Below are 17,082 nucleotides of genomic sequence, written 5' to 3' on the forward strand. Positions count from 1 at the left end.
ACCACCGTCGCTGCACGTTGCAACGACGGCGGTTCCTTCTCTCTCTCTCGCTCTCGCTCTCACTCTCTCTCTCTCTCTCCCTCCTATCTTTTTGCCACCACCACTACAACTTGCAATGACGGTTCAGTGAGTAGTAATAATAATATTTTTATTAAATATTAATTATTTATTATTAAACATTACTAATTATTAATTATTTATATAAACAAGTAATTTTTAATTATTTCATTAATTTTTTAAAATTATTTTAATATTTTTATAGTCATTAATTATTTTTTTTTTATTTTAATCATTTCATTTATTAAATAGTAATTATTAATTACTTTTCAAATCTGAAATTTCAGATTTATCGAACGCCGTTATTTGTGTCTGATTTGTGGGGACATTCTACCCCCCCCCGTCTTGTCTAGCCCCTTTCGGTTTCTATCAAAACAAATTGATTTAGATAAGTTAATCTTTCCCTAAATAATAACACAATTATTTTCTGCCACGTCAGGTCATTATTCACCAGCGAATATAAAACAACATTTATTTTTTGCCACGTCAAATCGTTATTCACCCGTTCACCAGCTAATAAAAACACAACAGTTATCTTTTGCCACGTCAGATCGTTATTCACCACGAAATGGCGCAATAATTGCGCTCTTAATGTACTATGCGCCACATGGCGTAAGAGAAGCTGCATACAACGCACCCCATCTTCGAAATGGTCAACAGGTAAACGTATGTCAAGAGTGGGTTATAAATAGGGTAAATTATAAAGACCCCGTACTATGGGGGTGACAAAGACGCCTGTACTATGACCGTGAGACAAAGGCCCCCTTTCGTTGAAATGTGTCGTTGTAATATTTTTTAATTCTCATATTACCTTTTTAATAACTATTCGAAGAAAAATACTGTTCATCTTCCCTAACCTCATGACACGAACAACAGCGGGGTAGCTGTTGTAGCGGCAGCGGATTTCCGAAGTCCTCCCTCTCCCCAGATGTCTCTTCCTTTCCCCTTTCTCTCTCCCCAGATCTCTCTTCTTTCCTTTCTCCTTTCTCTCTCCAAAAGACCCTGTTTGTACAGCAAGAAGGTCTTCTTCTTCAACTCAGATATCACTCGATTCACCATGTAATGCAACTCGTGAGCTGAAACTGGCCCTCTTCTCCTCGAACCGGAGCTGTCGATTGATCGGAAGCTCGAGAATTGGGAAAAAATCGAAACAAAGGCAGACCTAAACTTTGACGAATCGATCCATCTCCGCCTCTTGCCTCTGCAATTCCCCATCGATATCGTCATCGAGGAGCGAGAAAAGAGGTGAATCACTTAAAGAAGCCATACACCTATTATCTAGGGACAACCCCAAACCTGTGGAAACCGACCGTGTTTGCAAGAAATCCACCGAAGATATCTGGGAGTTGTTCTCCAAGAAATCCTATTCTTTTAACCTTTTCTTCTTCGGCTCCGAACCATTCTTCCACCACATATCATTACCGCCACAGTCTGTTGCCGGAGTCGGAGCAGGAGCAAATCTGGCCACGTGAACTAAGAAATTAGAAAAAATGAAGTAAATAACTAAAATATTTTGCAGGAAAAATAATGGAGATGAATAAAATCTCAAGAGATATTGGCTACAGGGAGAGATATATTGGGGTTGAGATTGATTGACGAAATTTGTGGAGTTGAAGAAGCCGATCAGTGATGACAGCTGACCATCCATAGATAACAAATTTCTGGATAAAAGAAATCAGAAAAAAAATTTAAAGAAGAAATAAAATAGCAGAAATTAGAAAAAAATTAAAAATAATCTATATATGATTTCGTCGCTAGACCTTCTGAAGCGCTTCGGAGCAACAGAAAATCTTTCAGCCTCCATTTCTTGCTCCCCTTCAAAGACGACAACGATGTAGAAGAGGATTTTGAATTTGACAAAGCGGGTTTGGTGCTTTGCTGTTGCTCTTTTTCTTCCCATGCGAATGCAGAAATTCTAATGGCAACAGCGATCGGGTACCCCTATGGCCGGAATTCAAACCAGAGAACCTTTCTCTCCCTCGATCTCGTTTTGATCCTTTACGCGCTTGCTCTATTGCAACTGCGAATGAGTCGAAGTCTTTCTTGTGTCGCGGGGACAACGCTTCACGGATTGTACTTTTCCCCTTCAAGATTGGTGATCTTGGGGACCTAGGCGACGAAACAACGCTCTTCTGAGTAGCAAACTCGTCAAATCCGCTAGGAACCTATTGTAACCAAGGAGGAAGTTTTAAAGGTTTAATGACACCTTCGTCGAAGAATTTATTGGCGGTGAGCAAAGCTGTCTCAAACCGACCACTGAAATCAAAGGCGAAGTCGTCATTGTTGTTCTGGGTGTCACTTGATTTCGACTTTCCAGGCTTCTGTTCCCAGTCAAATGGGATGACCAAAGAAGAGCCACCCCTGCCGCCGATGCCACTGGTGATGGAGAAGTCTGAAGCCACGGTAGATTGTAGCAGCCCTAGTAGGACTAGTGGGAGCGCTAAAGAACTCACCAAAGCGTTTGGGGTTGGAAGGAGCGCTGATGTAGGGGGAAGAGCAGGCGCTGTCAAAGTTAAAATCCATGCCGCTGGGTGGTGCCGGTATCACCACCTCCATTATCGAGTCTGGAATTCTGTCCTTATGGCTCGCTCAATTGAGAAGTTGAATTTCGGAGTTTTTATAAGAAATAGGAAAAGAAAGAGATAGAGAGAGGGAAAGGGAAAGAGAGAGGAAAGAGGGGAGAAGGAGCAAATGGCAAATGGGCATCAGAGATGATTGACCAACAAATGAATTTAAGGAGAAGGTTGGTTGCTAGTGGTATAGAAAGAAGTCGCCTTTTTTATTTCGTTATTATGACATCCATAGCATCGTCGGCGGCAATCACTGGATCAGCTACGCTGGTGTTGGGACCGAATTTCGTGCTCAATATCTGCTATGTTTTTTTTGGGAAGAAGAAAGGTGAGAAGAGAAAGGGAAAGGGAAAGAAGAAAGATTCGGAAGATAAATAGTACGGAATAATTATTAGAAGAAAGTAGGGAGATTAAAAAATATTGCAACGGCGAATTTCATAGAAAAATGGGGTTTTGTCTCATTATCACAGGGGTCTTTGGGTGTTTGTAATTTACCCTAATAAGTAAAAACACTCGTCGCCTGAGAGATTCGAACTCTCGCGGGGAAACCCCATGTACTTAGCAGGCACACGCCTTAACCACTCGGCCAAAGCGACGGCTTCATGCAGACGACCTATTAATCATTTTTATTTGGTCACTTAGATTCCAATCCAACGACAAAAAGAGCTGTACCTCACGTGAATGAGGAAAGCGATAGCTCGACTGTGTTTCTCCGAAGAAAAGCAATCCAGTAAAAAAGATCAAGTGCACTGCCGCGCTAGACAGACAAACTTCCGGTGGAACCGTGGAGGGGTGTGACGAGAGAGAGAGAGAGTATGTCTTCGGCTAACGCAACTACCGCTACCGTCACGGCAACCGGCGCCGGTGCAACCACCACGAGCAGTAACCGGCAACAGGCGTATTGGTGTCACGAATGCGATATGAGCGTCTCTCTCTCGCCCAACTCTCCCTCGCTCCATTGCCCATTCTGTCAAGGAGACTTCCTCGAAGAAATGGAGTCCCCTCTCTTCCCCTTCTCCTCCTTCCCTTCTAACCCTAACCCTAACCTTAACCTTGATAACGACCTCTCCACCCACCCTCATTTCCCTCCTCCCCTCGACCCTTTCTCCATCCTTTCCCCTTCTCATATCCTTACACCCACTACCGACGACGATCTCGACGCCGACGATGAGTCTCTCGACATCCCCGCTGCTGTCCGCCTCGCAACCTCCTCCTCCGGCTATCTACTTGACAGTCCCTATTTCGATCGCTTGATCCAGCATCTCGCCGATCCCGACGACGATCCCGACACGCTCCTTCCCCCCGGCTCCACTCCCGCTTCCAAGGCCTCCGTCGAGTCCATCCCCACCATCAAGATCAGCGGCAACTTCTTGGCCTCTGACACAATTCTATGCGCCATCTGCAAGGATGAGTTCGAGATCGACGGTGAGGCCAAGCAGTTGCCTTGCAAGCACATCTACCATTCCGATTGTATTTTGCCTTGGCTGTCACAGCACAATTCATGCCCCGTTTGTCGGTTTTGTCTGCCGACCGACGAAGCCGACCGGAGACCCTGTCGAAGAACAAGGGTTGCGGTGAGGTTCGGAAATTTGATCGATGACGATGATTTTTTTGGAATAGGGAATACTTTGAGGCATATTGCTAGGAGGCACAGGCTTGTGTTCCCTGCGAGGTCAACGGCGGTGGATTCTACTCAGATGGCACAAGTTGAGACAAGCTCGGCAGGGCCTGCCAACAGTGGGGAGACTGTGTCTAGCCGACCAGTTGAGGGAGGGAGTCGTGTGGGTGTTGGTGGAAGTTCCAGAGTAGATGAGGATGGTGATACTGTAATGTCTGAAGTTAGGGAATTCTTGTTCGATTAGGTAGAGGTGGTTGTTCGGATTCTCTTTTTCCAAACCTCAGGTAAGCCCTGATATTGGTTACTCTCGCTATGTGGGTTATATATTTCCTTTTCTTTTCTGGATGTTCTTGACTTAGACCTTTGAAGAGATGTTTCCGGATTTTAGAACTGATATACAACTATACATAGGGTGTCTTGAATGAATACCATTTAGAATTAAATTAACATAGATGGTAAAATGATGGCCATGTTCGGGGGTGGAAATTGATAAAGCATTATGGCGACTTTCATATCTATTGTTTTGGGTTTTCCTGTTGTCCATATCAAATTCAGTTAAAAGCCTTAGATGAACTAGTTCCGTATGGTTCTGCCTACTCTTGATTGGTTTAGTAATTCTGCTCTAGCAACTTGATGAATGCCAGCTTGAATTGACCAAGTACTAGAGAAGTTGTGACAATAACTTCGCTTCCTTCTTTGGAGTCTTTTCAGGTCTTCATGGTTAAGCAGCATAATGTTTTTTTCCAGATCAGGGGAAAATGTGGAATGAGTGTTTAGTGGGTGGAACAATTGAAAAAATATGCAACTGTAAATTAGGAGTTTGAAATTAACATAATGGACCGAATCTTATTTGCTTATATGATTATCAGAAAATAATAACAGTAATAATAGTAAAATAATTTTTTTTAGTTGTAGAATAAGATAGAATAGTTTGTGCGCATGGGGTTTACATTGTCACAATTTGGGTGTTCCACTTCCATATGCTAGTGAATAGGGAGGATCTGTTACATCTTTTTTTTTTTTTATGATCAGCAACTCTGAAATGATTTCATTAAATAGAAAAATTATGGATACAACAAGAAGTTGTGAAAGAGACCAGCTTTAGTAAGCTGACCCAAACCAGAATTACAAATGAGCCCAAACTGTTGGCAGATCTCCTCACCCATCTCCCATGGATTGACATGTCCCTTGACAGCTATTTAAATCTCCTGAATTCATTCCTCAAACTGCTATGTCACCCCTTCCCCCTTCTGTAACCACTTTATCACAGTTTTTGAGTCTCCCTCAATGATCAGTCTATTAATACCCTACTCTTTAGCCTTCTCAACCCCATATGCTGCAGCTAGAAACTCTGATCTTGCCACATCAACCTGCTCCACAGGACCGGAGTACAGAGCAATGATATTTCCATCTTCATTTCTAATCCCCCCCCCCCAATGCCTGAGGGGCCCGGATTATCCACACAACTCCCATCAAAGTTCAGCTTCTTCCAGCAATCTTTTGGGGGAGACCATGCCTCAACAATTTTATCTCTTGTAGATCAAGAGGCTGCAATAACACCCCAAACCCTAAAAAAGTCTTCAACCTTAAAATATGAAAACATCTTCAAGCTTTTTGCCCAGTGTGCCACCCTCAACATTATTGTTTCGACCAAGGCTTCCTTACTTTTTTTCTTTTCCTTTGAAAATTCTTGCATTTCTTTCCTCCCAAACAGTCCAAAGTAGTGCTGCTCTAGTATCCTTCCACATGGAATATATCCAATAAAGGATGGTTGTCATTTCCAATCCTTATAATTAGTGTACATCCAGGGGATTTAAGTTTGTAACTGTAACAGATGAATCATATAATGGGAAAAAAGGTCCTCATCTTTTAATTTTCTACTTGGTGAGGTTTGTTGGTTTCCTAACCAAAAGGTTTTTGCTACAGGAGCAAATACTGCATGTCAGCAGTCCTGTGTGGACCTGCTGCACACATTAGAAAGTTCCTGAAAGAGCTGCTAAATTAGCTGTGTTATTATTATTATTTTTTTTGATCAGAAACGGTAACTTTCATTAGAGATAAAGTAACCTGAAATACAGAATTCAACCCTTATTAGCAAAGGTTGATCCAATAAACATCAAACATTACAGTACTGCCCAAAAAAGACTCTCCCTTACAGTCCCTTGTTTTGCTAGGGCGTCAGCAAAACCATTTGCTGATCTCCTTACCCAGTTGAACCAAACACCCACCTCCCTTGTTATGCTAAGAATTTCCCTTATCAGTTGTCTATATTGGAGTCTCCCTCTATCTCAATCTGCTGTAGCCTCAACTGTTTGGCCAGTTTTACACCTTGATGTAGTGCCAAGATTTCCGCTCTTAAGGAATCTCCAACTCCTATTGGACCTGAAAACAAAGCCATTATCTTGCCTTCATTATCTCTGAAAACACTTCCTATACCAGATGGGCCTGGATTACCTATAGAGCTTCCATCAAAGTTCAGTTTCACCCTTTGTTGTGCCGGTGGGGACCAAACTTCCTGTATCATAGCTTTGGAAGTAGTAGTAGATGCCACAATACCCCAACTTCTATAAATGTCTTCAACCGAGAAATCCTTAAAAAGATCATAGGATTTCAACCAATGGATAACCTTAGTAATTATTCCTTCCACAACCTCTTCATTGGATCTACATCTCTGAAAACACTTCCTATACCAGATGGGCCTGGATTACCTATAGAGCTTCCATCAAAGTTCAGTTTCACCCTTTGTTGTGCCGGTGGGGACCAAACTTCCTGTATCATAGCTTTGGAAGTAGTAGTAGATGCCACAATACCCCAACTTCTATAAATGTCTTCAACCGAGAAATCCTTAAAAAGATCATAGGATTTCAACCAATGGATAACCTTAGTAGTTATTCCTTCCACAACCTCTTCATTGGATCTACATCTGCCTTTAAAGATCCTATTGTTTCTTTCCTCCCACACTGACCACAATACCACAACTCTAGTGGCTCTCCACATAATCCTTTCACGAACCGTTGGTTGCCTGTAAAAAGTTGGATCAAAGAGGTTCACCACGCTTGAGGAGGGAGTCCACCTGCAGCCAAAGAGAGAAGAGAACCAAGACCAAATAAAGAACACAGAGGGACATGAGACTAGTAAATGTGAAATTGTCTCACCAGGACCCAAACAGAGGCAACAAACATGGGGGGAGAGGCACATATTTGGCCTCTTTTTCTGCAATAAATCCAAGGTGTTGATTTTTTGGAGTACCACTTCCCAACAAAAGGCCTGAATTTTAGGGGGTACAGGGCTACCCCACACCTCCTTTGAAGGAAAGTTCCCTACAAGGTTAGAGGTCTGAAGCAAAATGTTATAGAAAGAAGAGCAATTGAAAAAACCAAAAGGGGAAGGTTTCCAAATTCTGCTATCTCTACAGGACTGATCAAGAAAGACTTCCCCTAACTGAGTGATCAAATCATCAACCATCCCCATTTCATAATCCCTTAGACCTCTCCTCGAGCCCAAATCCTAGGAGTTATCAACAAACACTGAAGATATCACTTTTCTTTTGTTTTCAGACAAGGAGTAAATAGAAGGAAATCTATCTCTAAGGGAGTTTTCACCAACCCAAACATCTTCCCAAAACAAGCCTTTATTTCTAGCGCAGACATCATATTTGAAATAAGGAAGCATAAGAGGCAAAATACCTTGAATAACTTTCCAAGGAGAACACTGAGAAGCCCCAGGGTTGAGTCCTACATCCCAGCCGTTATCTGCCAATCCATGAATACTAACAATCACTATAGACCAAAGTCTGTCCTGTTCCATCAGTAGTCTCCAAATCCATTTCCCCAGCAAAGCCATGTTTCTTAATCTTATATTTCCATCAGTAGTCTCCAAATCCATCATCCCTACTCCTAGGAACCACCTCCCACTTCACTAAGTGATCCTTCTTAGTATCCTCTGGTTCCCACAAGAAATCCCTCATTATCTTCTCTAATTGGCTAGCTACTTTCATTGGTACTCTAAAGGTAGACAGGAAATAAACTGGCAGGTTGGCTAAGGTTGACTTGATTAAGGTTATCCTACCCCCTAAAGAGATGTAATTCCTCTTCCAATTTGCTAAGCTCTTGGAGAATCTTTCAATTACACGGTACCTAAAACTCTCAACCATTGGGTTCCCTCCCAGTGTTAGCCCCAAATATTGTAAAGGCTAGCCCCCCACTTCACATCCCAAAATCCTAGCTAGGGAATCCACCTCCTCTCCCCCTAGATTGAGCCCTGCCACACAACTTTTTCCCCAGTTCACTTTAAGATTGGACTTCCTTTCAAATTGAAGCACTAGACTCATTAAGTTCCGTAATTCCCCTTCTCGTCACAAAACAAGATGATGTCATCTGCAAATTGTAAGTGTATGACCACCACCTCCTCCCTACCAATCCTCCAACCTCTTATCAAATTGTTAGCATCGGCCCTTGAAATCATGGCACTCAACACATCAGCTACTAGGGTAAAGAGGAATGGGGACAATAGATCTCCTTGCCTAGTACCCCTCTTTGCAGGAAAGAAACCCCTAGCTACACCATTCACCAATATTGAGAAATGACATGAAGAAATGCATCCCTTTACCCAACTGCACCATCTCTCCCCAAACCCTCTCCGCTTGAGAACCTCTAGTAAAAAATCCCAGTCCACCATGTCATATGCCTTTTCAAGATCCAATTTGCAAACCAACCCGTTTTCCTTTCTCCTCCTCTTCACCTCAACACATTCATTGGCAATAAGTATTTGATCTACAATTTGTCTTCCTTCTACAAAGGCCCCTTGATACGGTGAGATTAGAGACGGGAGGATCTTTTTTAGTCTTAGCGCTAAGACCTTAGAGATGATCTTATACATGCTTCCCACCAGGCTTATAGGTCTGAAATCCTTTGGTTGGAGAGCGTCCTTCTTCTTAGGAACCAAGGCAATAAAAGTTGCATTTGCTCCCGAGTTAAATTTTCCTTTCTCATAGAACTCTTCAAAAATCTCCAACAAATTCTCTCTAATTATCTCTCAACAATCTTGATAAAAGGCCATCGAAAAACCATCAGGCCCAGGAGCTTTAGCTCGACCCATGGAGAAGATTGCATTTCTCACTTCTTGGGCTTCAAATCTTCTTTCCGAAGATTCCAATAAGACACTATCTTCCACCCTCCACTCCAAGTCCTCTAATCTCTCACTAGGTCTCCCTGGGTTGTCATACACTAATTTGAAGTGATTAACCAAAGCTTGAATTGTATCATCTTCCCTTGTTAGCAATTGCCCATCCCACTCCAATTTTGAAACGGAACGGAATTCTTCCTTCTCCTTCCATTTGCCAACGAATGAAAAAACCTTGTATTGATGTCCCCTTCCTTTAGCCATTTGCACCTGGATTTTTGCCTCCAACTTATCTCTTCCTTCCTAAGAAGATCTAGTTCCTGTTTCAAATTCCATCTTTCCACCCTACCCTCTCCCCCCAGCCTTCTTTCAGCTTCTAGTCCATCTAGCTCCTGCACTCTCTGACTGATTTCCACTTTCCTTTGCTCTAGTCTACCAAAAACCTCTTTATTCCAAATCTTGAGTCTAGCTTTCAAGAGTTGTAGTTTCTTATAAAACCTATACCCCTTTCATCCGGAATTCTACTTGGTCCACTTCCCACCATTCTTTTACCTTAGCTAGAAACTCTGGATGAAGTAACCACATGTTTTCAAACCTAAAAGGGCACGGGTCTCCATCTAGTCTTTCTTGAGACAACCTGATTGGGCAATGATCTGAAATAGGTCTCGGCAATGCTGTAACACCTAAAATCCCCCATTCAGGTAGGGTTTTCTTGGAAGTTTGACCAGGTAAAATTTGCTTGCTGAAGAGGGAGGTCCCGCAATGCAAAATTCTCCATAGAGAGGCCTCATGCTAGATGTAATCCTACGACTGGGGTTATTGGACTCGTTTAAGAATCTTATTACATTGAAATCCCCACCCAAACACCAAGGGCCATCCCACAAACCCTTAACAGCTGCTAGTTCTTCCCTTTCCCTGTAAGAGGTGGGACCATAGACATTAGTTAGCACCCAAACCCACCCATCTTCCTTTCTCTTCAATTTTATTGACACTGAGAAGTTCCCAATTAATTCTTCTTCACACTCCCAGTTTTCGTTTCTCCATAAAGTAATAATTCCCCCTGAAGTTCCCCACGATTGTGCAAAGGCCCAACTCAAATTTCTTGTTGACCAAATGCTCCTCATCCATTTCTTGTCCACCTCAGACAATTTTGATTCTTGTATTAAGACCACATCTGGCTTTTCTCTTCTCAAGAAGTCTTTGATCACTTGCCTTTTCTTTGAACTCCCCAAACCTCTTGCATTCCAGCTTATTGACTTCATGGACAAACCTTCCCTCACCCGCTAATAGCTTGGGGCAATCACATCTGAAATGTGGTCTTGCTACATGCAGAAAAATGCCCTATCACATAGAGGTAGCACTGCCCTTATTGATGCCACCATGCCCCCAAAACCTAGGTTTGCTATACATGGCTATTACAACATCACCTTGGATCAAATTCAAATATAATATCCATAAATTGATTGATAGGAGAAGAGAGTTTGGAATGTTTTGATCAAAGAGCTATGAACTTGGTTAAAATCCAAGTACCACATGTAATAGAGGCCTTTGAAGAGGGTGAACCAGTGAAATCTGAGTTACTCTACAGGTTAGGCAGTTAACCTAGCTTCTTCAAATAGTGAGTACAGGAAGAGAGTCTGTTACAAGTTTCAGCAGATATGATCTTGGGGCGCTGCTTCTGTGTCACTTTGAGTGATTTGAACAAGATAGCAACTTATAGAAGTTGGTTTAACTTATGTGGAGGAGAACAAATATTTATAATTCAGAAAACAAGATAAAAAATAGAGAATGCAATTTCTGTAAGATTTTGATTAGGGTTTACAAGTGGCCTTAAGCCACCTCAAAGTTCTTGTACAAAACATGAGGAACGTTTCCATCCTGGATCACTGGATGCTTTTATGTTTTTAGTGAGTCAACTGGTTTTTGTGTTTTTGTTCTTTTAATTTTTTAGGAGTGGGGAATGAAAAACGGACAAATGTTTAGGCTGGACAATGTTTTCACCCTAATGTCTTGCCATTTCTCAATGCCCAAATCTTTGCTTAAACTGTGATCTTTTGTACTATTTGTCATACTTGGGCCATTTCTTGTGCTTGTTTCTCTTACTAAAGTTACATATTTGTATCATTGGATGTCATTATTATATTCTCTGCATATAACCTAAATTACATAATAAAAATTCAGTAGGTTCATCTTTTAGAAAGATTTTGTATCTATTATTCTCCTTTATATGATTAAGATATCACATGAGCAGATTGCCATGATCATTAATGGATAATTTGTGATGTAAATTGTTTATACTGGTATATACATCACAACTTGAATGTGATTCATTGTTTCTTTGGCGTTTCTGTTTTATACTTCTGTGTCTTTTGTCTGTGTTACTTTTCATGTATAGATGACTAAAAGCATGGTGTTTAGCTTATTAATTCCAATTGCCCAGGATGATCCATGGCATCATTTCCAAGTCAATAGTTATCATGAATATAGTAAAATAAGTTAAATTGCAGTGTCTTTTTTCAAGCACTCCGATACATAGCGGTTTATGTGACATGCGACTTGAGCTGAACTGCAATGCAGAAGATTGAAATTGCCTACTTTCATTATTTTTTTTTTAAATGGCCTTTTTGACTGCTTGCATGATATAATTAAAAGCTAGTCAGTCATGCTTTGTTGGATGTAAAATAGGTCATCTAAAATTGGCAGCAATGTGCTTTCAGATTCTTCTTTCTATTTGTTTTGCCTTATCTTTCAGGGGTATGATAATTCAAATCCTGTAGTTCATTAAATGGAATGCATTAGTTTTGGGGCGTTGTAAAGCTACGTGCGTGTAAGATTAGTTTTCCACTATTTTGGATCTTTAGTAAGCAATCTTCATGAAATTTATCAACTGTTGTGGAGCTATGTGATGGTTACCTGTAAATTATTGTACAGTAATAAAAACATTAACACCAGAAACTATGGAAGTTGAGCTATGATTTAGTAGTAAATCTTACACGCACGTAACCTTTTGACATGTGGAGAGTGCATTTAATGGGCGGTCCACAAGCATGACCTGTTAGTTAATCCTATCATGTTCCAGTTTACTGAATCAAGTTGCTATTTCTCTTTCTTTAACTTTGGTATGCTTCTTGCAGTTCGTGTACAGTAGATGGAACGAAAGGAGATGATTAAGAGGCCTTGTTAGGATCTGTTTAAATGAAATGCAAAAATCTTCATTGGGGGACCTTAGCTCTAATGGTGTATATTTGTGCTACTTGCCTGCATTTTTCTATTTTCTTGGCTTTTCTTTTTTTCCCTCCCCGTTATTTTGGGCAGATACAAATATACAATTCATTATCTGCGATCTGATGCTGTCAGTTGTACAATTTTTGTTAGTATTTTTGAAAAAATGAAATAGAAAATGAAGCCACTTCTCTTTCATTGACGACATAAATAAATGCTGCACTTGCAGGCCCTGGGGGTTATCAAGTCTTATGGTCTCAGCCAATCACCTCATTGTCCGAAGTCAAGGTTCAAAAATATCGATACAGTGGCGTATCGGTCGAATCGATACCGCATTTTTATATATTTTTTTATTTTTTTGCAACCAGTTCAGGGGTTGGTTCAGGTCTTCTCCACCCCCTGAACCAGTCAGACCCCGATACATTTATTGTAGCCTTGTAGGGGCATATTAGAGGGGTTCCAGAATGATACATAGTGGTTTATATGGATTGATACGTGTTGATACTTTGAACCTTGGTCCAAGTATATCCAGATGAATTGGGCTAGATTGGTTTGGTCATTCTTCTTGCTCTTGGCTTATGTGCACTGTAGAGTGTGGTGGTTAGAAGAGGTAAATTACAGATAGGTACCCTGTACTTTGGGGGTAGTGACATATAGGTGCCCTGAACTTTCAAGTGCAACACTTGTTATTCTAAACTTTCAAAAACAGTCTCTTTTTTAGGTAATGTCAAAAATACCTTTCTCATGTCATCATCAGAAAATTTGAATATGTTATTTTCTGTTCATGCGAGAATGTCATATATTTGGTCAGCGTAATGTTTAACTGATGGAATGCTAATGTATGGATCTAAATGTGTATTTTTGAGAGTTCAAGATACTCAATTGTTGCAATTAAAAGGACAGGGTACCTGTGTCACTAGCCCTATCTATATTGAGCTCAATGAGTTATGCTGTGTTAAACTGTTAATGCTAGTCATCTCACCATAGACAACATTTTCATCTGGTCTGATTTGTCAATTGTGATCAATCAATCCAACTCCAGTTTACATTACAAGGCCCCAGAGATTTGATCCCCAGAAGTTGAAAATCTCATGAGTCATGACAGCCGTAGCCTGTAGTCCTGAATCATTCACCAACAGAAGATAGGGGATGGGTTCTTTCTTTTGGTGTAGAGTGATTATTTTGTTAATAAACAGACGAGAGAGGGAGAGTGATTATGCTATTATACTATTGTAAAAAAAAAAAGAAATAGAGTTCGTTTACGGATTGAGATTCAGTAGCGATTCCAAAGAGACGATAACAGATGCCTATTGACCTGGAGCTGGTGACTTCTGAGCTGTAAATGCGGGATTTTAACCCTCAACAAATTCAGAATCCCTTTGAGCCACTTTCGAGGGCTTTGTTCCAGGAAAGTTAATTAGAGTAAGGAAAGCCTATATTGAATTTTCAGATTTTTAGGCCATGTTTGGTTCAACTTTCATTTTTTCTTATTCTTGTCTAGGTATAAATGGATAGAATGTGGAAATATTGTTATGAATCAAATGTTTTTTCCTAAAAAATGAATTCTTTTCAGACTGGCAAGTGTCTTATGCATGGTTTTTAAAACTGAATTGGTGATCGAACTAGTCAGGGGTCCGGTTACCGGGTCGAACAGTCTGACCATTTGAATTGAATGCTCTGCCCGTTTTGACAAAAAAATAAAAATGGTCAAAATCGTTCGAACGGTTAACCGCCCGGTTCAGCGGTTCGTTAATCAAAATCAATGGTTTTAGGGGGAAATCCGATTTTTGGAGAAAATGGAATTGGTCACCTGACCGATTCCTGTTTTTTTTGGTCTGACCGTCCAAACTAGTTTGGTTTTGAAAACCATGGTCTTATGTTGCTCATTTTCATTCTTCAAAAAACTGTCCACAGGTATAAATTGTTAGTTTAATTCCTCGAAATTATTAGCATAGATATTTTACCAGTGGATGGCGGTAGTCAATGTCCGTCGATATAAGTTTCCACAATAATTTGCCAATAAACATTTGTGGCAACAGTTTTGCAGACCTAACCATTGTTGGCATAGAGTTTCTTTTGAGAATAAAAATGAGCAAAATGGGGTATGATTATTTTTTATGTTGCAGGCTATCTCATTTTTATGCTATGTATTGATTTTTCATTCTGAAAAGAATAAGGCTCTTGGCAAGAATTTTGTTATCAAACACTCAAATGTTATTCATTCTTGTCCATTCTTATCTAGAATGGACAAGAATTAGAAGAATGAGGCCCAAAACAATGACCCAAACATTGGGCTTATCATTTGCATGTGGGGTCAGTTTAAATCCGCATATCATCCCGAAAGCCCTTCCAAACGAATAAATTGACTGCATTTGGCATTCCTAAAGACTTATCTTTTTTTTTACTTAAAAATGCCCTTCTCATCCGGGGAGATGTTACAATATATAATTGGGATGTGGTGTGGGGCGCTGTTATGCTCACCGAGTTTTTAAATGAAGCTTTAGTTTCATGAAACTTGAAAAGTCGATTTTATAACTGAATTATAACGTACTGGCCTTCTTGGTTTTTTAACCAAACATAATTTTCTAAGTTATCCTTGTAAGTTATCCATTGGGAGTTCGACAACTCAGCCTAACGTGGCATTCGTCCTCTTGAATCTTGATGCCGCAGCCCGTAGCGGAGGAACGGATCTGCTCCTCACATAGGATGTATATTCACCTTGCATGGGGAATATTTCGCGTGAATAATAACTTATAAATAGAAGAGATATTCCTAATGTATAGTACGATGTGCGAGTGAGGCGCGGATCCGGTTTCGCAGGCGGGGTGAGTTGAGAATTGAGATGAGATGATGAGATGTTCCTCTTTCTTTTCTCTCTTCTCCCTTCACTCTTGTTGTGCTCATCTAGATTGCACCGCCGGCCGACGCAGTCATTAGAATGTGCACAACGTGTTACGTTACGTGTGGACTTGGAACGGAACGGTCAAAGCATTTCATCATATCACATAGACAAACCCACAACCATACATCATGTTTGGAGAAAACCCAAAACAAAAGAAATCGTTTCTTAATGATCTACTACATACACCAAACAAATCTCAATCCCCAATTTCTTGTATTATTATCCAATTGAGCTAAAGCTGACACTCCATGTGAAGGACACCCAAAACTTAAGGCTCTTTCTAACAAACTTCGCCAACGCCGACGTCATAGAAAAAAGCTTCTGCTTCTACGCATCTGACTGGCTTATGGCACAAGTCAAAGAGGCGGCCCCTTCAATCTTCTTCTTCTTCTTCATGACAAGAGTCGTTCTCAATTCCCCACTCTCTATATAAACAACTGGTCGATTTGGCTTTGCTCTTACGTCCATTCAATTCCATCCCGTTCACGTCTCCACATCTCCTCCGCACAGCACAACTTAACTCATCATCATCCGGTCATCCCTCTCCTTGAGATCTTAACTTTTCCGGCCGGCCATCATATACCGAATTCTCGTTCAAAATGGTGTTCGACGGTAGCCTGGAGGATATGTTGCTGAAGGTGGGCATGTTCCTGCTTGTGCAGGCTCTGGTCTACCTCATCCTCTCCAAGTCATCCAACATCTTCTCCAAGAACGTCTCCAGGTCTGTCAGTTTCAGAACTGCTCGCTCCGCCAGCATACGCCGATTTCTGGCCGCTCTCTCCGACTTACCAGCTGGTTCCGAATCACCTTCTCGGGGATTAAAGGCTTCACTGTCGTTTCAGAAAACCCAAGAGAACTCTGCACCTGATGATAACTAAACCATACTTGGGATTTTGATTGATTGATTTTTTTTCCTTTTTCTGAATTTGGAACTTATAAGAAAGGTGATTGATTGTATTGCATATGTTTAAATCCTTGAAGGGTTATTCTTTAGTTCTTTCGAAGTTGGATCATACAGTTTTATAATTTTATTTGATGGTTATGTAAATACATGTTCTGGTGTTCATCATATTTGTATCAAATTCGCTCAGGGTTAATTCGTGGTTAGCTATTCGTTTCGTTTGTAATTTGTTTATTGAAAATTCCTGAATTTTTTTGATATAAAGCAATGCCTTTTTTTTTTTTTATTGAATCCCAAGTGAGACACTTTGACTACTTTCATTAATGATTTTAGATGTTTTACAGCTGCCAATCTAATCTCAATCTAGGAATGCTACTGAGTAACTTTCAAACCAACACACAATCTTAATGTTTGAATGGTAGATCAATAAGGGGTGGAATGGAAGATAAATGTCATGGATATATAAAAATATGAGACCAAATCAGCCCCCACAACATTCCACAGCACATCCCCGCCGTGTATTGGGAACATCTGTGCTGTGGGACGTTGTGGGGGCTGATTTAGACTAAAAAATATCCATCATAATTTTCGGTGCATGGCCATCATCTCAGTAATAATCGGCAATAGCAACCCACCGAGCACACCCCACATGCATATCCAACCATGCATTTGGAAAAACACGTTTCCATGA

At 40.7% G+C, this 17,082-nt stretch overlaps 2 protein-coding genes, 1 long non-coding RNA gene and 1 other non-coding gene across 6 annotated transcripts; 2 read left to right on the forward strand and 2 right to left on the reverse strand.

Moving 5' to 3' along the window:
* Positions 1 to 527: 527 nt before the first annotated feature.
* Positions 528 to 3,162, reverse strand: LOC104587450 (uncharacterized). 2 transcript variants are annotated; one of them, XR_733592.3, is made up of 3 exons: positions 1,818 to 3,162; positions 1,621 to 1,718; positions 528 to 1,517 (listed from the first exon to the last, which is right to left on the reverse strand). It is a non-coding gene; the product is annotated as an uncharacterized LOC104587450 (long non-coding RNA). The 2 variants fall into 2 exon arrangements; XR_016082698.1 differs by having other exon boundaries at positions 528 to 1,718.
* On the reverse strand, positions 3,142 to 3,223 carry TRNAS-GCU (transfer RNA serine (anticodon GCU)). The gene has a single exon. It is a non-coding gene; the product is annotated as a tRNA-Ser (tRNA).
* Positions 3,224 to 3,313: 90 nt separating this feature from the next.
* On the forward strand, positions 3,314 to 13,349 carry LOC104587449 (E3 ubiquitin-protein ligase RING1-like). 2 transcript variants are annotated; one of them, XM_010245062.3, is made up of 2 exons: positions 3,314 to 4,529; positions 12,818 to 13,349. In XM_010245062.3, the coding sequence occupies exon 1, from the start codon at positions 3,443 to 3,445 to the stop codon at positions 4,487 to 4,489; it is 1,047 nt and encodes a 348-aa protein (XP_010243364.1). In that variant the 5' UTR covers positions 3,314 to 3,442; the 3' UTR covers positions 4,490 to 4,529; positions 12,818 to 13,349. The 2 variants fall into 2 exon arrangements, with proteins under 2 accessions (XP_010243364.1, XP_010243363.1); XM_010245061.3 differs by lacking the exon at positions 12,818 to 13,349 and adding an exon at positions 12,501 to 12,786.
* A 2,515-nt stretch (positions 13,350 to 15,864) lies between these two features.
* LOC104587448 (uncharacterized) lies at positions 15,865 to 16,597 on the forward strand. The gene has a single exon (XM_010245060.3). The coding sequence runs from the start codon at positions 16,090 to 16,092 to the stop codon at positions 16,366 to 16,368; it is 279 nt and encodes a 92-aa protein (XP_010243362.1). The 5' UTR covers positions 15,865 to 16,089; the 3' UTR covers positions 16,369 to 16,597.
* Positions 16,598 to 17,082: the final 485 nt, after the last annotated feature.

The sequence above is a fragment of the Nelumbo nucifera genome, chromosome 2 (genome assembly GCF_055504915.1).
Source record: "Nelumbo nucifera cultivar China Antique chromosome 2, China Antique-T2T, whole genome shotgun sequence".
In the NCBI taxonomy this organism is placed as follows: Eukaryota; Viridiplantae; Streptophyta; class Magnoliopsida; order Proteales; family Nelumbonaceae; genus Nelumbo; species Nelumbo nucifera.